The sequence below is a fragment of the Natrix helvetica genome (genome assembly GCF_964273705.1).
Source record: "Natrix helvetica genome assembly, chromosome: 6".
NCBI classification, from domain to species: domain Eukaryota; kingdom Metazoa; phylum Chordata; class Lepidosauria; order Squamata; family Natricidae; genus Natrix; species Natrix helvetica.
Genome location: NC_138553.1, coordinates 2944591 through 2968923, shown reverse-complemented (window position 1 = coordinate 2968923; position 24333 = coordinate 2944591). Strand labels below are relative to the sequence as shown.

The 24333-nt window shown below is 46.6% G+C and overlaps 1 protein-coding gene across 1 annotated transcript in view; it reads right to left on the bottom strand.

The window, feature by feature from the left end:
* TASOR2 (transcription activation suppressor family member 2) overlaps nucleotides 1–24333 on the bottom strand; it is a 43066-nt gene that overhangs the window by 4177 nt on the left and 14556 nt on the right. Inside the window, exons 7-18 of the mRNA XM_081958689.1 lie at nucleotides 22887–22959; nucleotides 22718–22792; nucleotides 21398–22192; nucleotides 18572–18733; nucleotides 16490–17348; nucleotides 13637–14057; nucleotides 6368–12757; nucleotides 4872–4997; nucleotides 3539–3692; nucleotides 3279–3384; nucleotides 1786–1967; nucleotides 587–701 (exon numbers count right to left, since the gene is read on the bottom strand). Coding sequence (XP_081814815.1) covers nucleotides 587–701; nucleotides 1786–1967; nucleotides 3279–3384; nucleotides 3539–3692; nucleotides 4872–4997; nucleotides 6368–12757; nucleotides 13637–14057; nucleotides 16490–17348; nucleotides 18572–18733; nucleotides 21398–22192; nucleotides 22718–22792; nucleotides 22887–22959 — 9458 coding nt within the window. The remainder of the gene's footprint in view (nucleotides 1–586; nucleotides 702–1785; nucleotides 1968–3278; nucleotides 3385–3538; nucleotides 3693–4871; nucleotides 4998–6367; nucleotides 12758–13636; nucleotides 14058–16489; nucleotides 17349–18571; nucleotides 18734–21397; nucleotides 22193–22717; nucleotides 22793–22886; nucleotides 22960–24333) is intronic.

Here is a 24333-nt window from a genome sequence, read left to right as displayed (position 1 = left end):
CCAGCCAGCTGGCTGGGGAATTCTGGGAGTTGAAGTCCACAAGTCTTAAAGTTGCCAAGTTTGGACACCCCTGACCTAGGATGAAACTCAACAGCCTCCCGATTGTGAGGCGACAGCGCCACCTGTAGGCCACTGCACAACTCCAAATAATTATAATCAAATAATAAATATAAAACAAAACATTTGAAAATAAAAGTGCTTCCAATTAGACAGAAAGTTGACAACTATTTGCCGAGGGAAGCAAAATTCATCAGGGCTTTTTAGCTTTCAATTCCCCCCCCCCTCCCCCCCGTATCCAACAAGTGGATTATATATATTTTATTTAATGTTAGATGTTTGGATCATATTTTTTTTTCTTGTTTAGTACAAAACTTTTGCCACTGTTACTGTTGGATGTATGCTTTTTCTTTTGTTTTTTTTTCTCTTGTGTTTTATTCCCCTTGATAAAACATAATATATATATATATATATTTTTAAAAGAAAAATAAAAGAAATAAAAGCACTTCGGTCCCAATGTCGACTTCCAAAATCTACTTGCAAGGTTTTTCAATTCCCGGTTTCTTGATCTGGCCGCTTTCCTCCTTACCAAAATCCGCGTAGGGATGGTGCCACCATGCCTTGCGCAGTTGTGATGAAGTCGGTGATGTTCAGGCTGAAAATGCCTTTGTCCTCCAAGGCTTCCCGGCTGGCGCTGCCATTTTCTGCCAAGATGGAAAAAAGAAAAGGGGGGGGGAGGAATGAGATTACCTTAAAAGAGGGTGGAAATTTGGGTGCGTCTTATACACTGAATCTAGCCCCACCCACCCACCGTCCCCCATCCTTTGGCCTTTTGGCTCCCACCAATTCACCTCCTTGCAGCAAAGAGGGAAAATTGGGCTTGCAGAGGCTGCAAAAGGCTATAGCAATCCCTGCAGCCTGAAACAGCTGATGATCGGGAGGCGCTTAAATTGAAACTTGCTGTTTGCTGCGCGAGGAGGCAAAAGCAGATTTTTTTCTTCTTCTGCTAATCAGCCCTGTTTGCTGCAAGAAGGTAAGTCAATGCCTATACCAGTGATGGCGAACCTATGGCACGCATGCCACAGGTGGCACGCGCAGCCATTTGTCAGGGTTTACCCTTTTTTCACAAGTTCACCCCTTTTTAAACCCATTTTTCACCTTCCCCAGGCTCCAGAGGTCCTGTGATCACCTTTTGCGACCCAGGGGAAAACCGGATTCACTTAACAACCGTGTTACTAAAATAACAGCCGTGGTGGTTCACTTTTAATAACTCTGGCAGCAAAAGTCGTAAAATGGGACAAAGCTCCATTAACAAATGTTTCGCTTACATAACAACATAAATATATGGGTCCATTGTGGTTGTAAGTCCAGGGCTACCTATAAAATTAGATAAAGGTCATTCCTCCTCTTCCGACCAATCGCTTAGGGACCATTCGACCTTACAATGGACTTAAGAGAGGGCCAACTCGCTTAGTGACCGTTTGAAGTGACTATTTACAATCAACTTACGACCTGGTCTTTGTGACAAGCAAAGTCAACAGGGGGAGCCAAGCTTAACCACTGTGGCGAGAAAGATAATGAAATGGGGCGAAACTCAACAAACGTCTCGCTTAGTGATGGACGTTTTGGGCTCAAGCATGGTCGTAAGTCGAGGACTACCTCTTTCTGCAAATGGAATAGTTCTGGAATGAGGATCGGCACGCTCGGGGGGGGGAAATGCCTTCAGAGTCCTTCCTCGGGTCACTCTACATTTGGGGCGGGGGGGGCAGGAAGGGGGGATGCAGTTACCTGTGAGAAATATGCTGAATCTCTTGGTGATGTGTTGAATTTGCAAGTTCAAGAGGCAGTTGAAGCGTTCAAATCTCGTGCAGGACCGGGAGTCGCACTTGTGGTAGTGCAGGACCTCCGTCATGTTGGCCACCTGGCAGGATTTCAGGACCGATTCCTTGGCGTATGCGGCAAGATCCCCCCTGCGGGAAGAAAGAAGGCCAAGAGGTGATCCCTCGAGCCGCTGGGAAGTCCCCGGTCCGTCTGCAGCGAGTTCAATACAGCCCATTTTTCCCCCCTTGAAAAAAACATTGCAATATTGGTCATCGATACGTCTATTGATTGTCCAATTAGTGGAACGACTTGCCTCCAGAGGTTGTGGGTGCCCCTTCACTGGAAGTCTGTAAGAAAAGACTGGGACAGCCATCTGTCTGAAGTGGTAGAGGGTCACCTGCTTGAGCAGGGGGCTGGACTAGAAGACCTCTTAAGGTCCTTTCCAACTCTATTATTCTATTTACAACACAAATTGTATTAGACTAATTGTATCACTTTCAACTCAACTACTAACTTAGTAGAACCAGGGAATGCTGCAGAAATACTATATCTTCAGTTCAGCAAAACCTTTGACGGAATCTGCCACGACAGGCCGAAAAAAGGACTTATTTTCGACCACCAGTAATGTCCGTTGATATATCCTACGCAAACACCACAAAAAAATGTGTCACCCACACATACCGTATTTTTCGGACTATAAAGACACACCGAAGTATAAGAACGCACCATGATTTTGAAGAGGTAAATTAAAAAAAAAAAGTTTTTGCACTCTGCAGGCCTCGTTTTTGGCAAAAAGAAAAAGAAAAAAAAGAGGGGGGGGGCATGCAGAGCTTTAGGAGGCTTGTAGAGTGCTCCTGGGGGCGGGGGGGGGACGAGCAAACAACCGTCCTTTATTTGCAAAAACAGGCCATTTTTTGCACAAAAAGGGGGGGCATGCAGAGGGTTTGCGAGGCTTGTAGAGTGCTCCTGGGGGCTTGGGGGGGGGCAAAAACAAGCAAAAATGGCCCGTTTTTCGCTTGTTTTTGCCCTCCCCAGCCCCCAGCCGCACTTTGCAAGCCTCCGAAACCCTCTGCACGTCCATTTTTGCAAAGGGGGCAGGGTTTCGGGAGGCCAAAAATGCTCCATTCAGAATATAAGACGCCTCCAGATTTTCACCCTTTTTTGGGGGGAGAAAAGGTGCGTCTTATACTCCAAAAAGTACAGTAAGTCAATTTGTGGTGCATTTTTAAAAAAACGGGATTTTGGTTAAAAATTTGAGGTTGGGCTTATGCTGCAGGTGGGCTTATCCACGAATATATAGAATTGGTACAGTTGGGTCCGAACCAATTAGGAAGCAAAGCTGAGCCCAAAGAGAAGGGTCTCGGGGAGGTAGAAATCTGGCATAGGGCCTCCCGCTTCGGCAGGGGGTTGGACTAGAAGACCTCCAAGGTCCCTTCCAGCAGTATTCTGATTGATCTCACCTGGCGTCTTTCTTCAGCTTCTTGGATTCTCGATAGTGAAGGAACCACTTCCATCTCCCATGGCTGTTGAGTTTCTCCAGAGTCTTGATCACCTCTTTCAGCTCCCCTAGAGAAAAGAACATGGTCCCTGCATGAGTCCCCTCCCTCTCAGCCTTGGCTACTTTAAGACGGGTGGGCTTCCACTCCCATAACTCCCCAGCCGGCAGGCTTTGGGGTGGGTGGACTTCAACCCCCAGAATTCTCCAGGCAGGCAGACGCACCCACGGTCATCCCTTCGAGGACGTTGTTGTCGGACACCACAAAGCCTCCGCTGTGGAACAACTCCTGGTAGGTGTGGTCCAGGGGGTCTTCGGGGCTGTCCACCCCAGCAAACGTCACGTTGGGGCAGCGTTTGAGACGCAACAAGGACGGGATCTGTGGAAGCAGCAAAGAGAGGGAAAGTAAGGAAGGAGCACAGCGTAGTAGTGGTCCTCACAGCCTCAAAGGCAACTGGAATTGGGTTATGTCTAGTCTAGTGAAAAGGAGTGTGTGTGTGTGTGTGTGTTATGATAACAGTCTCCTTGAGGGGTTGCCACAAAGAGGGAGTCAAGCTATTCTCCAAAGCACCTGAGGGCAGGACGAGAAGCAATGGGTGGAAACTAATGAAGGACAGAAGCAACTTAGAACTGAGGAGAAATTTCCTGACAGTGAGAACAATTAATCGGTGGAACAGAAGTTGCCTCCAGAAGTTGTGAATGCCCCAACACTGGAAGTCTTTAAGAAGATGTGGGATATCCATTTGTCTGAAGTGGTGTAGGGTTTCCTGCCTGAGCAGTGGGTTGGGCTAGAAGACCTCCAAGCTCCCTTTCCATTGTGTAATTCTATTATCTATCATAGGGGTGTCAAACAAAGGCCCGTGGGCTGAATCTGGTCCACGATGTGGTCAGATTCAGCACAGGGGGGGGGAGGGGCTCCTGGAAACTATAAAGGCCTAGCTTACATAGGTTTGGCCCGGTCTACCAATGTGAAGAGAAACATGTCAGCAGTTTGGGGAGTGGCGTCGGCCACACTCACTGAGTTGTGTGGAGATGGTCACACCCACCCAGTCAGCCACACCCACGCAGTTGCACACACCCAGTGAGTTGTGTTGAGCTGGCGACGCCCACTCAGTCAGCCACACCCAGTGAGTGGTGTCAAGATAGCCACGTCCACCCAGTCAGCCACATCTAGCGACTGATGTCAAGCTGGCCACACCCACCCAGTTGACCACACCCAGTGAGTGGTGTCAAGTTAGCCACACCCACCCAGTCAGCCACACCCACCCAGTCAGCCACACCCAGTAAGTGGTGTTCAACTGGCCACGCCCAGCCAGCCACACCCAGTGAAGTGTCAAGCTGGCCTCGCCCATCCAGTCAGCCACACCTACCCAGTTGGCCACACCCAATTGAGTGATGTCAAGCTGGCCACGCCCACCCAGTCAGACACTCCTCCCTGGCTCGCCTGATGTGGCCCTGATCTATTACGTTCCCCCAAGAGGGCTTCAAAAAGACAGAAATCCGGCTCCCTTGGTGATAATTCATTCCCAGAAGAGCCGAAAGTGAGTTTGGAACCTACTTTGTGGATGTGTGAGCAAATGTCCTCGTTTCGAACGATGACCAAGAGGTTCTCCGTCTCCATGCCGCTTCCTTTGCAGAAGTGCAGTAGGTCCACTTCGGAGTGGCCTCCCTTCTTCAGCAAATTCTGGAAGGTGGAAAAAATCCAGCCATGAAAAAACACCAGCTGCAACTATGGTGAGGTGACCCACAAACACACAACACACAAGCCACACCTCTTGTTTTTACCCCATTTCCTGTCGTCTGCATCAAGATGATACAGTCCAATGCGAATCTCGTTTGTGCAAGAGACAAAGGAGGGGAGATTTGTGTATTCTTCCTGGTTAAGGTACTGGCGTAGAAACCAGGAGACGGGAAGTTCTAGTCCCATTTTAGGCATGAACACCAGCTGGGTGACCTTGGGCCAATCACCAGGAGATAGTGAGTTTTAGTCCTGCCTTAGGCATGAAAACTGACTGGGTGACTTTGGGCCAATCACCAGGAGATAGTGAGTTTTAGTCCTGCCTTAGGCATGAAAACTGACTGGGTGACTTTGGGCCAATCACCAGGAGATGGGGAGTTCTAGTCCTGCCTTAGGCATGAAAACTGACTGGGTGACTTTGGGCCAATCACCAGGAGATAGTGAGTTTTAGTCCTGCCTTAGGCATGAAAACTGACTGGGTGACTTTGGGCCAATCACCAGGAGATGGGGAGTTCTAGTCCTGCCTTATCATTTACTGAAGTACAACTTTTGTGATGCTGAAAATCTCTTGTTTATTCACCTGTTTCTATTTTTTTCCTCCTTTATCTTTTGTCTCCTTTTTCTGTTTACATTTTTTTCTTAAACTATTCAATATATATATATATTTTGAACACACACACCAACAACCAGAGCATATTATGCCTATCCAAAGAACTCAAATGCCTTTTGATGCTTCCCAATAAATGAAGGGACGGAAAGGCAGAAGATAAACAAGAGAAACTAGCTTCTTGTTTGCAAATGATCGTTTTATGGCAGTGTTTCTCATCCATGGCAACTCTAGTATGGGTGGACTCCAACTCCCAGAATTCCCCAGCCAGCATGCTTTAAGACAGGCAGACTTCAACTCCCAGAATTCTCCAGCCAGCCTCCTTTAAGATGGGTCTACAACTCCCAGCCAGCATTTGTACATTCCAACTTGCAGAATTTCAAGCTAGCATTGCTGGACTTCAACTCCCAGAATCCCTCAGCCAGGAGGCTGAGGGATTCTGGGAGTTGAAGTCCAGCAATGCTATCTTGAGATTCTCATTTGAGAATGCTCGTTTGAGAATTCTGGGAGTTGAAGTCTACAAAGGCTGGCTGGGGAATTCTGGGTGTTATAATCCATCCATCTTCAAGGGCCATGTTTGAGAAAATCTAACATGACAGCAATCCGGAGTGACCCATCCTTTCAACCATGCGCAACCATTCTGAAGCAGTCCTCTTCCTCCCAGGGACCCCAAGACCCCCACCTTCACACAAACACCCTCAAATCCTACCTTTACTCTCCCGAAGAACGGGTCGTCTTCCGTTTCCATCAAGTAGAACGAGAAGGATTTTCGGTACGGTTCCTGGGCCACGTTTGTCAGCTGGAAATGTAGTGCGTTGCGCAGCTCGGCGAGAAGATTCTCATAAACGAGCGGGGTGGGAGGTCGAGGTGGGTACCGTATTTTTCTCGCCTTTCCTGAGGTAGCTGTGGGGTCTCTATCCAGGGTCATCACCCTGCTGAGCTCGGCAAACTCTTCGAGTACAGACGAGATATCCCGGGGAAAACTGTTCCGCATAGGGTGGGTCAAATCCTGGAGATTCGAAGAAGGGAAAGGATACTTTGGACCGAGTCCGCCTCGACTCCTCGACGCAGTGGCTGGGACAAAGGGATGCAGGCTGCCTGGAAACTGGTCGTAGATATCATCATGTCGGCCCCTAGTCCTCGGATTTGGGTTGACGACTGTGACCTGTAGTGGGCTTTTGCTCCTGGTGAGAAACCTAGCAATTGTCCCTTCCGAGACTGTTCCTGGCGACAACTCTTCCGTGATCCCTTGCGGTGGGACCTTCTTGCTGGGAAGAACGCGGGAGGTAGAATGTTGCGATCTTTTCAGGAGCGCCTGGATCCTGCAGTGGAACTGCAAGGACTCCACGTCTAAAATGTTCTGAATCGGGTCACTCAGAAAACCCCAGTTCTTGCTCCAGGAGTTGATGGACCCCAAATCTCTGGAAAAAGGGTGGTGCTCTTTGGAGAATGAGTGGAAAGTCCTGCTTTTCTCCTTGTGCTTCTTGGTGACAGAGAAATTGATATAATCCTTGAAGGGCTCAGGCTTACGGTCCATGTCACCAGACCACAAGCAACCTTTTTTTAAACCACAAGGAACATTGTGTTTCATGGACCCGGCATCTGCCATCTTCTGACTAGCTTCTGAGGACACCCAATCCCCATCTTTACAAGTCTCGTTCCCAGGAACTGGACTATGGGTTAACTCGGATTCAACGCTCGGGGAGGCCCTGAGTCTTGGTTGATACCAACTCTCAAATGTTCTTGGGGTATACCAATCTACACAGGGATCTTGGCCACCGTCCACCATCCGAGATTTATCTTCCGAGTCTGTGTCTGTGCCCGAAGAACTGGTGGACATCTCTGTCCTTTCATCAGGTAGAGGGTCTTCAAAACTTCCGACGCATCCCTTTGCTTCTTCTTGGGCTTCTTCTTCATGATCCTCTGGAACTTCATTTGAATCTTGGTCAAACAAAGAACCAGGTTCTTCTGCCAAAGAGTCCTCCTGACATTTTGCTTGGACAAAGGATGAGTTCCCCACATCTTCTCCTCTAGAACAATCTTCTCTGTCGCAGATAGGTGGTTCTGGACTAGCCTCTGTCTGCCCAACTTTCTCCAAAGTAGACAGGTCGTAGTCATCCACCTTTGCACTGTAGTCATCTGGTGACTCAATAGTTTCGAGCCATGAACATTTGCGTTTTGGGCTGGTTGTGTCCAGCTCTGCTTGAATTGTCCCACCACTTGAGAAGATCCCCGTGGCAGCTGAGGTAGCATCATTTCCTTTTTCAGAAAGATCTCCTGGATCGGACGTTGTGTTCTCGTTCGAGGATGAACATGACTCTCCTTGTCCTTCTACCCTGGCTTGTAAGTCTTCTTCTTGGTCATCAAAGCTGGAACTCTCTTCTAAACGTCCCTCAGCCCATTTTACGTCTGCATGGGACTGCTGGCCAGTTGGGCAACCCTCATCATCACTCACGGTGGGCGTCACACACTCCAGCAGGGCTGAATCAATCCAACCGAAGCTCTTTGGAGTCCTCATTTCTTCACTCTGAGCTACCCTGGCACACACCGTGTCTACCAATTCATTCATTAAAACGTGGACCTCTTCAGCTACAGCGGTCGTGGTAGCAGTTGGTTTTTCAATGCCATCATCGGGGGCCACTTCTTCTTCTTCTTCTCTTGCAGAAGAGTCTCCAAGATTCTCTTGATCCAAACATGTTTCGCTCTTGAAGGACATCTCCGATTCCGCAGCGGGTGACTCCAAGCTCGGGTATTCTGTTGTGGGTTGAGAATCCACTGGGATTTTTTCTCCCTGGTTGATCTTCTGTTCCTCCTGAGTGACCGAATCGAACTCTGCAAGCTGTTCATTAACTGGCCCCAAAACATTTTCTGTTGGGTGATGTTGGGAAACCTGACAATCCTTTTGCTGGGGAATGGAAGAACCCTCAAACAAATCCAGTTTGGCACCAGAATCGTCCTGCAATGTTGCAGCTTCATCGGAAATTTCCTGATGGACAGGACTAGCTGGATGGTCTCCTTCAGGACTTTCAACCAGATCCATTTCTTTGGCGAGCGGAAGACGTTGAGCAAATGCAACAGATCTGTCTTGGTTTTCCACCGATTCCTGCCGAGTTGATACACTGTTTGGTACACACAAGTTCACACACAAGTTGTTGTTTGGTTCGCAAAGCTGCACAGCTGAATCCGCGAAGTCTGTACTGTCCTGAGAAATATCTTCAATCAAACCCATCGAATTTTGAAAAAAGGGATACAGGGGGTTATCAGGACGGTCTTCCTGGATCCTTGGTGGTTCTTCATCAGATGCTCCTTGATGGACAGGACTAGGCTGCCATGAAGGCAGACAGGGTGAATGGATCCCACTGTCTTCCTGGGAAACTGATTGAAGGTCAACCACATCAACTTGGTTAGGAACCCTAGGACTTTCCGCAGATTCTTGTGGACTTTCTAAGGGTCCCTCTGGAGTTGTTCGATCATTTGGGAAGTACCTGGAAGCTTCGGTGGATGCTGAATCGGCTAAGAGTGCTTCGTTGCATGACTTCCCCATCACGTCTGTCTGTTTTGGAGAAGTCGGATCCGTGACTAATCCGACCAACTTTTCATCAACAGTCACTGGATGGCACGAGGTCTCCTGCTGAGGGACCGTATCCATCAAACCCATTTGACATGGAGACACAGAACTTGACGTTGACCCAACCATCTTTTCACCAACAGTCACTGGAGGGCACGAGATCTCCTGCTGAGGGGCCATATCCATCAACCCCATTTGACATGGAGATACAGAACTTGAGGTTGATCCCACCATCTTTTCATCAACAGTCACTGAAGGGCACGAGATCTCCTGCTGAGGGACTTTATCCATCAACCCCATTTGACTTGGAGATACAGAACTTGAGGTTGATCCAACCATCTTTTCACCAACAGTCACTGGAGGGCACAAGATCTCCTGAGGGACCGTATCCATCAACCCCATTTGACATGGAGATACAGAACTTGAGGTTGATCCAACCATCTTTTCATCAACAGTCACTGAAGGGCACGAGATCTCCTGCTGAGGGGCCATATCACTCAAGCCCATTTGACATGGAGATACAGAACTTGAGGTTGATCCAACCATCTTTTCACCAACAGTCACTGGAGGGCACGAGATCTCCTGCTGAGGGGCCATATCACTCAACCCCATTTGACATGGAGATACAGAACTTGAGGTTGATCCAACCATCTTTTCATCAACAGTCACTGAAGGGCACGAGATCTCCTGAGGGGCCATATCACTCAACCCCATTTGACATGGAGATACAGAACTTGAGGTTGATCCAACCATCTTTTCATCAACAGTCACTGAAGGGCACGAGATCTCCTGAGGGGCCATATCCATCAACCCCATTTGGTTTGGAGATACAGAACTTGAGGTTGATCCAACCATCTTTTCACCAACAGTCACTGAAGGGCACGAGATCTCCTGCTGAGGGGCCATATCACTCAACACCATTTGACATGGAGATACAGAACTTGAGGTTGATCCAACCATCTTTTCACCAACAGTCACTGGAGGGCATGAGATCTCCTGCTGAGGGGTCATATCACTCAACCCCATTTGACATGGAGATACAGAACTTGAGGTTGATCCAACCATCTTTTCATCAACAGTCACTGAAGGGCACGAAATCTCCTGAGGGGCCATTTCCATCAACCCCATTTGACATGGAGATACAGAACTTGAGGTTGATCCAATCATCTTTTCATCAACAGTCACTGGAGGGCACGAGATCTCCTGCTGAGGGGCCATGTCACTCAACCCCATTTGGTTTGGAGATACAGAACTTGAGGTTGATCCAACCATCTTTTCATCAACAGTCACTGGAGGGCACGAGATCTCCTGCTGAGGGGCCATATCACTCAACCCCATTTGACATGGAGATACAGAACTTGAGGTTGATCCAACCATCTTTTCACCAACAGTCACTGGAGGGCATGAGATCTCCTGCTGAGGGGCCATATCACTCAACCCCATTTGACATGGAGATACAGAACTTGAGGTTGATCCAACCATCTTTTCACCAACAGTCACTGGAGGGCACGAGATCTCCTGCTGAGGGGCCATGTCACTCAACCCCATTTGGTTTGGAGAGACAGAACTTGAGGTTGATCCAACCATCTTTTCATCAACAGTCACTGGAGGGCACGAGATCTCCTGCTGAGGGGCCATATCACTCAACCCCATTTGACATGGAGATACAGAACTTGAGGTTGATCCAACCATCTTTTCACCAACAGTCACTGGAGGGCATGAGATCTCCTGCTGACGGGCCATATCACTCAACCCCATTTGACATGGAGATACAGAACTTGAGGTTGATCCAACCATCTTTTCATCAACAGTCACTGGAGGGCACGAGATCTCCTGCTGAGGGGCCATATCACTCAACCCCATTTGACATGGAGATACAGAACTTGAGGTTGATCCAACCATCTTTTCATCAACAGTCACTGGAGGGCACGAGATCTCCTGCTGAGGGGCCATGTCACTCAACCCCATTTGGTTTGGAGATACAGAACTTGAGGTTGATCCAACCATCTTTTCATCAACAGTCACTGGAGGGCACGAGATCTCCTGCTGAGGGGCCATATCACTCAACACCATTTGACATGGAGATACAGAACTTGAGGTTGAGCCAACCATCTTTTCACCAACAGTCACTGGAGGGCATGAGATCTCCTGCTGAGGGGCCATATCACTCAACCCCATTTGACATGGAGATACAGAACTTGAGGTTGATCCAACCATCTTTTCATCAACAGTCACTGGAGGGCACGAGATCTCCTGCTGAGGGGCCGTATCCATCAACCCCATTTGACTTGGAGATACAGAACTTGAGGTTGATCCAACCATCTTTTCATCAACAGTCACTGGAGGGCACGAGATCTCCTGCTGAGGGGCCATATCACTCAACCCCATTTGACATGGAGATACAGAACTTGAGGTTGATCCAACCATCTTTTCACCAACAGTCACTGGAGGGCATGAGATCTCCTGCTGAGGGGCCGTATCACTCAACCCCATTTGACATGGAGATACAGAACTTGAGGTTGATCCAACCATCTTTTCATCAACAGTCACTGGAGGGCACGAGATCTCCTGCTGAGGGGCCATATCACTCAACCCCATTTGACATGGAGATACAGAACTTGAGGTTGATCCAACCATCTTTTCATCAACAGTCACTGGAGGGCACGAGATCTCCTGCTGAGGGGCCATATAACTCAACTCCATTTGACATGGAGATACAGAACTTGAGGTTGATCCAACCATCTTTTCATCAACAGTCACTGGAGGGCACAAGATCTCCTGCTGAGGGACCGTATCCATCAACTTCATTTGACATGGAGATACAGAACTTGAGGACAGTGGTACCGCAGCTTCTTGGACACTCGGGAATTCTGTCGGATGCCCAGGCGAGGCATCTGGGCATGATTCCTTAGGTGGGAGAGAACCTTGTCCCGACAATGTGTCATCACTCATACCCTCTGTTTCTTCCCTCCCTGTCGCACCGCTCTGCAGAGGATCTTCCTCATCCTCTGAAACCAGATCCATATCTCGGACTTCCAGGTCAGCATCGTTGCTTTTGGAGAGCCACAGATCAATGGATCCCAAGTCCACGCTTTCTCCATCTCGCTCCTCCGTACGGAGTCTGGGCTGGTTTCGCACTCCGTTTCCTGGATTAGTGGGCTCCCAAGACTCCACATCTGTTTTCAACTCCTCTCCTTTCAACGTTCCTGGTTTGGGACCACCAACTGGGAGGTTGTCCTTCTTCAATTCTTCTGAAGAAGACCCAATGTCAGATCCCCTATTTGGTACCGCAACGGCAACTTCGGTGCTTGCAATGGGCTCTTGGTTTCTTGTACCCTCTGGAGGTCCCTCTGGAGGTCCCGAAGGCACGGATGCCTCATTTTGGGAAGTTTCAACCAACATTGTCTCTTGACTTCTGTCTGTCTTGGTTTGACAGATCGGAGGGTTCCCACGTTCGTCAGCCCCAGGCGGGGTTTGAACAGGAAGCACAGGGTGAAGTGAGGTTTGTTCCTTGGGCTCTGCTTCGACCGCCTGGAAGAAAAATAATCCAGCTTTCAGATTTGCAGACAGACAAAGAAGTTTAGCAAAAAATCTCTACAGGTTTTAAAACCAACAAGTTATGCTAGCATAGGAACATATAGGTAGGACTCGACTTACGACCATAATTGGGACTGTAATCCCTCCCTCCTTTTTCCTCCTCCTCTGTCTCCTCTCTCCTTCTCCTCTTCAACCTCCCTCTTTTCTCCTCCTTCCTCCCCCCCTTCTTTCTCCTTTTTCCTCCCCCCCTCTTCCTCCTCCCGATCCTTTCTCCTCCTCTTCCTCCTCTCTTTCTCCTCTTCCCCTTCCTTTCTCCTTCTCTTCTTCCTCCTCCCTTTCCTCCACCCCCTCCTTTTTTCCTCCTCCCCCTTTTCTCTTCCTCCCCTTCCTTTCTCCTTCTCTTCCTCCTCCCTCTTCTCCTCTTCCCCCTTCCTTTCTCTTCCTCCTCCCCTTCCTCCTCCTTCATTTTTCTTCCTCCCCCTTTCCTTTCTCCTTCTCTTCCTCCTCCCCTTCCTCTCCTTTCCTTCTCCCCCTTTTCTCCTCCTTCCCTGCTCCACCTCCTCCCCTTCCTTTCTCCTCTTCCCCTTCCTTTCTCCTTCTCCTTTTTCTCCTCCTCCTCCTCCTCCCCCTTCCTTCTTCCTCTTCTTCCTCCCCTTCTCCTTTACCTCCACTCCATAAAGCCAATACCTTCTTAGCCCTGACGACATTACCTAGTTGGGTCACGAGACATCTGCAAGCAAACCAGCTCAGAGATCAACCACCGACTCCACGATTCAACCCTGATCTGCCAATCTTCCCTCCCCCGTTGGTGCCAATCAGCATCCCTTGTACAGGAGGCGTCCGTTGGCTCTATGGGGCCCACCAAAACCTTACCTCGTCAACGGACTTTGGAGGAGGAGACAGTCCTTCCTTCTCAAGCAGGTCCTTTGTTGCTTCAAGTTTTGTCAGAGGGCTCTCTTCCTCTAAGGAGTTGGTGGAGGACAGTTCGTTGCCCGGGAGTAGCTTCTCGGGAGGAGAAACCGATCCGTCTTCCCCTCCTTCGGCAGGTATCTGGACAGCTTCGGGCTGAGAAGCCGCGGGGCGTTCCTCCGGCACATGAGGCCCACCGCCATCACCCATGGGCTCCAAGGGCTCCACCAGGGTGTTCAGGGAGATGTACTTGGCCGGGTTCCTGTGCTCCACCACTTTTCGTACGGTCAGCGTTGGGGCCGGTTTGCCATAAAACAGCGCCATCCACATATGGAGGATGAGCTTCATGTCTTCCAGGTTGTCCGGGAGGCTTCTGTCCCAGGGCCTGGAGAAAGGAGAAAGTGGGAATTGGGTTTGCAGTTTTAAACGCGCTCGTCGCTCAGCTTCGCAACCAGAGGCCCGCGAGAGTCCGAAAACGAATCGAGGAGAGAAGCAACCTGGAACTCGGGAAGAATTTCTCGACCGCGAGAACAATGAACCGGTGGAATGGCTTGCCTCCAGAAGTTGCGGTTGTTTCCAACCCTGGAGGTTTATAACAAGTTGTGTAGGGTGACCTACTTGAGCAGGGGGCTGGACTAGAAGACCTCCTAAGATCCCTTCCAACTCTTTTATTCAGTTTACAGCACAAACCAATTGTACTAGACCAGGGGTAACGAACGCAAGGGCCCACGGGGCCGTGCTGGAAAATATAAGGTGCCGGCCCGTGTCTCGTCAGCCTGTCAAGGTAAAGATGATTTAATAGCGGACCAGCTGCTGTGATGATGTAATACTCTAATGCTGTACTGATGATGCAATGGTAGGAATGAGTCAGCAAGGTTATTTGACTCTTTACCACTTTGAGAGGCTACATTATAAGAGAGGCTTTATTGGGGCGTATCTCTGCCTCCGTGTGTGCTTCCATGCTGTAGTTGATGATTGATTGCCTGGCTTTATCTAGTACATGTATGTATATATATATATTCCTTGTAGATAAACTACTATTTGAAGGACAAACCTCTGTTTACTGTATTTTGCTCCTGGGTTGCCTCAAAATAGTCACACTGTGCGCTCTCCGGCAGGGCCTAGTCTACCCAATGCGAAGAGGAAAAATCGGGCCAGTGTGGCTTCAGACAGGTCTACCCAGTGCGAAGAGGAAACATGCCAGCAGTTTGGTGGGTGGTGTCAAGCTGGCCACGCCCACCCAGTTGGCATGCCCAGTGAGTGGCATCAAGCTGACCACAGCCACCTAGTTGGTCATACCCACCCTGTCGGCTGTGCTCCCCGAGATCAACCAAAGCCCTGATGCGGCCCTCAGTGAAATTGAGTTTGACACCCCTCTACTAGATTAATCTTATTGCTTTCAATTCAATTACTAGCTTAGTAGAGCCAGGGAATGCTGCAGACGTAGTATATCTTCACTTCAGCAAAACCTTTGAGAGAATCTCCCACGGCAGGCCAAAAAATGGACTTCTTTTCTACCAGCAGTAATGTCCGTCGATATCTCACTTTCCACCCACAGTACGCAGGCAGTCCTCGACTTACGACCACAATTGACCCCAAAATTTCCATTGCTAAGCAGGGCAGTTTTTAAGTGAGTTTCACCCCATTTTATGAGCTTTCTTGCCACAGGGGTTAAGCAAATCACTTTACTTGTGGTTAGCAACACAGTTCTTAAGTGAATCTGGCTTCCCCATTAACTTAGTCTGTCAGAAGGTCGTAAAATGACCCCAGGACACTACAACCGTCATAAATATGTGTCAGTTGCCGAGTGTCTGAATTTTGATCACATGATCACGGAGATGCCGCAACGGTTGTTAAGTGTGAAAAATGGCCATAAATCTATTTTTTTCAGTGCCGTTGTAACTGGTCACTAAATGAACCATTGTAAGTCGAGGACTACCTGTAGCAAGCCGATTTTGCAGTTGACTCTTGTTAGACAATGCCAACGAAGAATTGTCATCTTTACAGCTGGAAGTGTTTGCCGGATCAAAGTTTTGGCTAAACAATCAAACGAAATTCCAGATCCATCAGTTCAATTCCAAAATTGATTTGTGTTGTGGGCCGCCAGCAGAGCTGGCAGCAGAGTCGGACAGTGGGGAGGTTGGGGAGGAAACTGGACCAGTCCTGGAGGCTGGGGAAGGGCTCTGCGTCAGAGGCAGAGGGGGGGGCGAGGCCGTCTGGCTGTGATCAGGTGCCTAGGAAGCTAGACAGCAGTGAGGCAGAGGAACAGCTGGAGCCTGTTCCCAGTGTGCGCATGCGCAGAGCTGCCGGAAGAAAAGAACAACTCAGAAATCAGGGTCGACTTGGGAGTAAAGTCACAAGTGAAAGAGGATTGGCCCCTCCCATAGGAAACAAAAGAAGAGTGAAAGGGGAGGGGGCTTTTGCAGGAAACAATTCATTCGTTCGGTCGTTAGATTCGTTTCCGGAGTGTGAAGATCTGTCCGTGAACCTCTGAGACTTTGTGCCCCGAGTCTTTCCTTGCCCAGCACCTCATTTAGACAATATTTACACGGCAGCTTTCCAAGCTAGATAAGGTCTGTGGTCATAAATACTCCTTTGAAAGACTGTTTGCCAGGCCTTGGCTGAATGTGAGGAATTCACATTCGTTTCATAAAAGGGGTTTTATCGGGACCAGGACTCTGACTCGTGCTTTTTGGGAAAGCCTCGGTCAGAACAATTTTGGGAAACAACCAGAACATGATTTTGAACCCAAAAAATAAACTCATTTTATTCCCAAACCACACCAGTATTTATTTCGTCTATGAGAGCCTCACTTACCCGTGTACCGCCCGTATGATGGTTTTTTCTAAGGAATCATTTGTATATTTGCTATCCAAGTCGAAGACATATTTCGCCTCCCACTGGAGAGAAACTTGGACCGTTTCGTCACAAGACGTCACTTGGCGACTGGTGGTGAACTCCTCCCTCAGCCGGTTGGCCAGGACGGTAGATCGAGCGGGCGATAAATGGTTCGTAACCGGTTTGCCCGGTTGGCACCAATTCTGATAGTGCTGGAAAGGAAGCACTTTTCCAACCAACGGACCCGGTTTATCCTGCTTCACCCCGTTCCTCGAGTTGGGAGAATGTGGCGTCGCCTTTTGGGGCGTCTCGGAGATGGGAGAGGCGTACGAGTGCTCTAAGGAAATGATGGCACTCGAGTCCGACAGATCCCCGGTCTCGTTCGGAAGTGTCAGAGAAGTTTTGGCGAGGTTGATCCTCGCCTTTTTCTTTTTGACGGGATTCATGCCGCTTCGATCCTTAGCGTTCAAAGACCCGTCCTTATCCTTGGCGGGCCAAAGGGACGATCGGGACGTCTGTCCTAGCAGGAAAGTGCTTTTCCGTTTCTTGGTAGCCCTGTGATATTCGTGATCCGACGATTTGTGCAAAAATTTCCCACGGGGTAGGCGGTGTTCCCAGGATGGACGGAAACGCCCGAAGTCTCTTCGATTGTTCCCGTCCAAGGGAGAGTTACAGGAGCTCAGTGCTAAATCGGCCAACAGGTTCAACGCGTGGGAATCACACTCTTCCCCTCTGGAGGGCATCCGATGGGCGTCCAGAGTAACCACGTCCTTCTCTATGGAGGCAGCCTCAGTCCTTTGCTTTTCTGAAGAAACGCCGTGGATGTTTTTCCTTGGAGCTGTGCAAGGAGAGACAAGAATATTAGGGAGGGAGCAAACATGTTTGTCACCAGGGACGGCTTGGTTTTAATCTGATCATGAGCACCCAAGATAACGCTGGGTGGATTCGTTCAGCTGGATCTAGTCCACGTGGATAAATCTAGGGAGCTGGGAAAGCAAAAACAAGGGGGCAGGCATAAATAGAATTATTAGAATTAGAATTGTATTGGAATTATTAGAATCAGAATTAGAATTGAATTGGAATTATTAGTTAGAATTGAATTAGAATCATTATAATTAGAATTGTATTATAATTAAAATTGAATTAGAATTATTAGAATTAGAATTGAATTAGAATTGTATTAGAATCATTATAATTAGAATTGTATTAGAATCATTATAATTAGAATTGTATTAGAATCATTAGCATTAGAATTGCATTAGAATTAAAATTGTATTAGAATTAGAATTGCATTAGAATTAGAATTAAATTAGAAATAAAATTTTATTAGAATTGAATTAGAATTATATTAGAATTAGAATTATTAGAATCAGAATTAGAATTGAATTAGAATTATTAGAGTTAGAATTGAATTAGAATCATTGGAATTAGAATTGTATTACAATTGTATTAGAATCATTAGAATTAAAATTGTATTAGAATTAGAATTGTATTAGAATTAGAATTGTATTAGAATTAGAATTAAATTAGAAATAAAATTTTATTAGAATTGAATTAGAATTATATTAGAATTAGAATTATTAGAATCAGAATTAGAATTGAATTAGAATTATTAGAGTTAGAATTGAATTAGAATCATTGGAATTAGAATTGTATTAGAATTGTATTAGAATCATTATAATCAGAATTGTATTAGAATTATGATTGTATTAGAATTAGAATTAAATTAGAAATAAAATTTTATTAGAATTGAATTAGAATTATATTAGAATTAGAATTATTAGAATCAGAATTAGAATTGAATTAGAATTATTAGAGTTAGAATTGAATTAGAATCATTGGAATTAGAATTGTATTAGAATTGTATTAGAATCATTATAATCAGAATTGTATTAGAATTATGATTGTATTAGAATTAGAAGTAAATTAGAATTAAAATTTTATTAGAATTGAATTAGAATTTTTAAAAAACCAGGAGAAGATATGGAGGAAAAGAAGCAAAATTATCATTTTTAAAATCCAGTCAGGGTTTCCGTTTCTGAATCACGGCTGCCATCTTACTTGGTCCTTTGGCGTCCATTTTGTCCACATTCTTCACTTTTGCGGCCATGTTCAGCCGGGGTTTCTTTTCCTCCATGGCAGGTCCTGCTGACGACTCTGGGGCTCCCTCAAGCGACACGCTCCTCGGTCCTTGAATGAATTCTGCAGACAAAACTTCCGCCCCTGGAACAACACAAAGGATTTATAAGCCATCCTCGTTTAGTGACCACAATTGGGGCCGACAACGTGGCCCTTAAGTGAAGCAATCGCTAAGTGAAACCCAGGAAGTACTATGCCAGCGGCATCAAGAGAAGCATAAAAAATGGAGCTCTCCAAACCACCCTTACTAAACTACTTATTTGCACAGCACAAAGGATTTTATAAGTAGTCCTTACTTAGCTACCACAATTGGGGTGGGCAACTTGGTCGTTAAGTGAAGCAACTGCTAAGCGAAACACAGTGAGTACCTTGGCTTTCTGGTGATAGCACAGTACAAAGGATTAAAGGCAGTCCTTGTTTAGATATAAAGTAGATATACTGTATATAGATTAGACATGGCTATGGATAGATGGATGGATGGATATATCATTTAGATATACAGTAGATATACTGTATATAGAGATTAGATATGGCTATGGATAGATGGATGGATAGATTGATATATTGTTTAGTTATACAGTATACTGTATATAGATTGGATATGGATATGGATAGATGGGTGGACATATTGTTTAGATATACAGTAGATATACTTTATATAGAGATTAGATATGGATATGGATAGATGGATGGATGGATATATTGTTCAGTTATACAGTAGATATACAATACAATACAATAGCAGAATTGGAAGGGACCTTGGAGGTCTTCTAATCCAGCCCCCTGCCTAGGCAGGAAACCCTATACCGTTTCAGACAGATGGCTATCGAACATCTTCTTAAAGACTTCCAGTGTTGGGGCATTCACAACTTCTGGAGGCAACTTCTGTTCCACTGATTAATTGTTCTAACTGTCAGTAGATATACCGTATATAGATTAGATATGGAGAGACGGATATATTGTTATAGATGTATATCGATGTATAGATATACAGTGGATATACAATAGATATACTGTATGTAGATATGGATAGGGATAGATAGATGGATGGATATATCATTTAGATATACAGTAGATATACAGTAGATATACTGTATATAGATTAGATATGGATGGATGGATGGATGGATGGATGGATGGATGGATGGATGGATGGATATATCATTCAGATATACAGTAGATATATACAGTACATATACTGTATATAGATTAGACATGGATAGATGGATATATCATTTAGTTATACAGTAGATATACTGTATATAGATTAAATATGGATATGGATAGATGGATGGATATATCATTTAGATATACAGTAGATATACAATAGGTATACTATATATATAGATTAGATATGGATATGAATAGATGGGTGGATGGATACAGATATATAGATATACAGATTAGATAGATATATAGATGAGAGAGAATGGGGGGGGGACAGTGAAAGTATATCCTACTTAACTCTACTTCTGCAGGGTTTTTTTCTTTCTTCAGAACGGCAAATCTTTTTTTTTCTTTTGCATTCAATGGATAGAGGCAAACAACCACAACCCACAAACTTAAAGCCCCTGCCTGAGTTAACACCACTATTCACGTGGTTATTGTGCTAAACCGCCATTGACACCTTGGTCGGATGTCCCACAACACTCTAAACCACAGGAAGGTTAACCGAGAACCACCCGGGCTGACGGTCCTATGTGACTCCAGACTCTCGCCGAGTCCACCGTGTCGCATTTGGGGTTTCTCTGTCTCAATTTGACCCCAAAATATACAGCCGATGGGGGGCCATCGGGTTGCAATGGGGAGGGGCTGCTTCCGTAAAAGTTTTGGGGTGGGTGGGAGAAGGATAGCTCTCCTGATTTAAACAGAATTGTTCTGACCCAGCTCCCCAAACACAACAAGCCCTCTGGGTTTAAATAATGATTCCTTTATTAGGAATTAGGAATATTAAATCAATCCATCCTTGTGAAGAATTATAATAGCAGATGATAGATGAATACAGGTAGTCCTCACCTTATGACCACAACTGAGCCCAAAATTCCCATGACTAAGCAAGACAATGAAGGGAGTTTTTCCCCATTTTTACGACCTTTCTTGCCGCAGTTGTGAAGCGAATTCCTGCGGTTCTTATGTTAGTTGCACGGTTCTTAAGTGAATCCAGCTCCCCCGTGGACTTTGCTTGTCCAAAGGTCGCAAAAGCGGATCGCGTGACCCCGAGATACCGCAACCGTCGTAAGTACATGCCAGTTGCCAAGCATCTGAATTTTGATCACATGACCATGGGGAATGCTGCTGCAGCGGTCGTTAAGTGTGAAAAACAGACATCAGTCGCTATTTTTTTTATTGCCGTTGAAATTTTGGTCAGTAAGTGACCGGTTGTAAATCGAGGATTATCCTGTAAAATAATAGCTTCCTAATCAGCTGAAATTATGGAGTGGCGCAGTGGCCTAGAGCTGGTGCTCTCGCCTCACAATCAGTTCTATCCTAGGTAGAGGTAGATATTTCTCTTTCTGCACACAATGAGAATGTATCTGCCAAACAAAACTCCATACTGGTGACAGGAAGGGCATCCGGCCATTAAAACACTCTGCTAGCTCCATTCCGTTGCCCCAACTCCACCACCACCCCGCAAGGGAATACGGGGTCGTTAAATGATGATGATCATCCACCGAAATTATGCCTTTCCTGTGATAAAAAAATTAAACCGTGAGGATCACATTGAGACTTATTTGAAGTGACACTCACCTCTCTTCCTTCTCAGCGGATTCAAAATATTTTTTAATTTGAGGGTAGGCCTCTTGGGGTCTGCTGGGGACCCGGGATCTTTAACCAAGGGGATGTTCAGAGTCATCACTTCCTTGGGCAATTTCTTCTTCTTCTTCTTCTTTTTCTTCCTTTTCTCCTTCTCCTTCGTCTTCTTCTTGCTGCTCTCCAAGATGCAGTACATTTTCAGAGGCGACCATTTCTTCTTCGAACTGGCTCCGAGAATGCGGCTGGATTTCCTTTTTGTCCACTGCAACGATCGCTCTCCGGCCGGGCTGCTTTTCGAAGCGGTGTCTCGGCTCGGCCCGTGTCCATCAAAGGAACCCTTGCCCGTTCCAGCAGCTTTGTCCGGTCCATCCGGCGGCGATGGGTCCAAATTTAAACCTGCGCAGCCGTCGGACAACTGAGAGCGGCCCTTCAAACAGGCTGCCGTGGCGGACGCCATCTCCATGGTGTAACTCCCGGGGTCCGATAGATAAAACGCCAAGTTGGAAAACGTGGACGGGGAGCACGTATCGTCTACGGGGGGGCCCTTAGGGGTCTCGGACGAAAGTTTGGAAGTCAAAGGTGGGCCGGCTGTGTTATCGCAGTTCAGCAGTGAGCACGAATCGAGATCTGCAAATTCCTGCATGTGCAGTTTGACCAAAGCGCTAGAAGGGGATTGTTTGGGATTCGGATCTTTGGCGGCTCCTGCCAACGCCCGGCGAAGGAGGGGAAGGATCAGGGGGAGCTGCTGAGGGGTCTCGCTTCTTCCCTCTTCGCGCTTCCAATCTGTGGCTAATGAAAAAAAGAAAAAAGAAAAGCCGTTTGCAAGTGACTTCAATCGTGGGCAACAAAAATAAACCAAATAAGCTCTCACTGTTTAGTCAACCACGAATTGCCTTGTTGGTGAAATGGGTGGCCCATTAATTGACTAGACCAACTACTAGGAGAGGTAGTACTACTTCAGGCATGGTCACTTTGGACCAATCACCAGGAGATGGTGAGTTCTAGTTCCACTTTGGTCATGAAAGCTGACTGGGTGACTTTGGACCAATCACTCTCTCTCTCTCTCAATCCAACCCACCTCCCAGGATTGTTGTTTATGTTGTTGTTGGAGAAAACAGAAACCAAAACAAAAAATTATTAGGTACGTTTGTCACCTTGACTTCTTTATAAAAAGAATAAAAGTGGAATTCAATTCCAATAGATAAACAAATAAGTAAACGTGCGGAGGGCGGGGGGAATGCAGGACAAAAATGACAACACGGGGTGGTGGTGGTGTTAAGTGATTCCCCAGCATTTGCAAAAATAAAATTTTACCTGCTAAATGCCTGGGCCCTGGGGATGGAAACAGAAACAAAGCTTGAAGGGAGCCCAAATCGTTCACTTCGGCGTCTGAAACAAGAGAGAGAAAGCAGGGCACTGTGTTTCCCCTTCTTGAACCTGAATCTTCCAGGGATTGAAGACTCACCTCCGTTTCCCTTCTTACCTTTCTCTTTTGCCAAGACGGACGAGGTGAGGAAGAGGAGGATTCCATGGTCATTTAGGTATTTGACAAGTGCCTGTAACAGAGAGAGAGAGAGAGTGAATTTCACACGGAACCCTCTCAGCAAATGTCTCCCAGCTCAACTCCACTACACATGCGCATACACCTCCCAACGGCCGGCTGATTCTCAGGTCTGCCCCGCATGTGGGAGATGCGCACGCCTGCTCCATTTTTGGTGCTAGGACGGTGACAGTATGCTAAGCTGTAATTGTATATAACGACATGCTACGCCACTTTCTCCACCTTTAGCAACTTCAACTCCCAGAATTCCCAAGCCAGCATGCTTTAAGATGGATGGACTTCAACTGCCAGAATTCTCCAATCAACAGACGGGTGGACTTCAACTCCCAGGATTCCCCAGCCAGCACGCTTTAAGGTGTGTGGACCTCCTCAGAATTTGCCAGCCAGCCATCTTGACTGAGGAATTCTGGGCGTTGAAGTCCACGTATCTTAAAGTTGCTGAGGGGCCACATATTTTATCTTGCTACTCCCCCCTGAACAACAACAACTTTGCAAAGGAGGAGACTTTTGTGAGGAAAGCTGAAAAGAAGCCGGATCTTGGTCAAAGGCCATCTTAGCTACTCTGGAAGTACCAAAAAAAATGTGGATTTTTGTTTTTTCTCCCTGCAAAACAGCCCAGTTCTCGGCCCAAATCAGCTGCTCTTCTTTCTTTGTTTCCTGCAAGCTCGGAGTGAAAGTCAAATATTGCCTTTTGTGCATTTTCACTTTCACACTTGGCTTTTTAACTTTCACTTTGAGCTGGAGAGAGGAAATGTACTTCCGTAGAGGCCCGGAGTATGGAAACCAGCAGTCAAAACCATTCATCATAAGCTGGCCGCATTCAAGTAGTCCTCAACTTTCAACAGTTCATTTAGTGACCATTCAAAGTTACAACGGCACTGAAAAAAGTGATTTATGACCCTTTTTCACACTTACGACCGTTGCATTATCTGCATGGTCATGTGATCAAAAATTTGGACACTTGGCAACCGATTCATGTTTATGACAGTTGCAATGTTCCGACGTCACGTGATCCCCTTTTGCGACCTTCCGACGAGCCAAATCAATGGAGGATTCGCTTAACAACCATGTTACCAAATGAACCACTGCAGGGATTCACTTAGCAACGGCGGCTCAGAAAGGTGGTAAAATGGGGCAAAATTCACTTAGTAACTCAGGCTCAATAGCCGCCGTACACTGAGGACTGCCTGTATTTAAAGTTGAAACACTTTAAAAGTCCAGCTTAACTGGAACTTTTGCAAAAACCTGATTCTATTTATATACACTTAAACGGCGAATGGAAGAAGTTCGTCACACTTCTGGAAGTTCTGGAAGTCCACATATCTGTTTGGTGGGATTCAAAAACTTTTACTACATGTTCTGTGGCTTG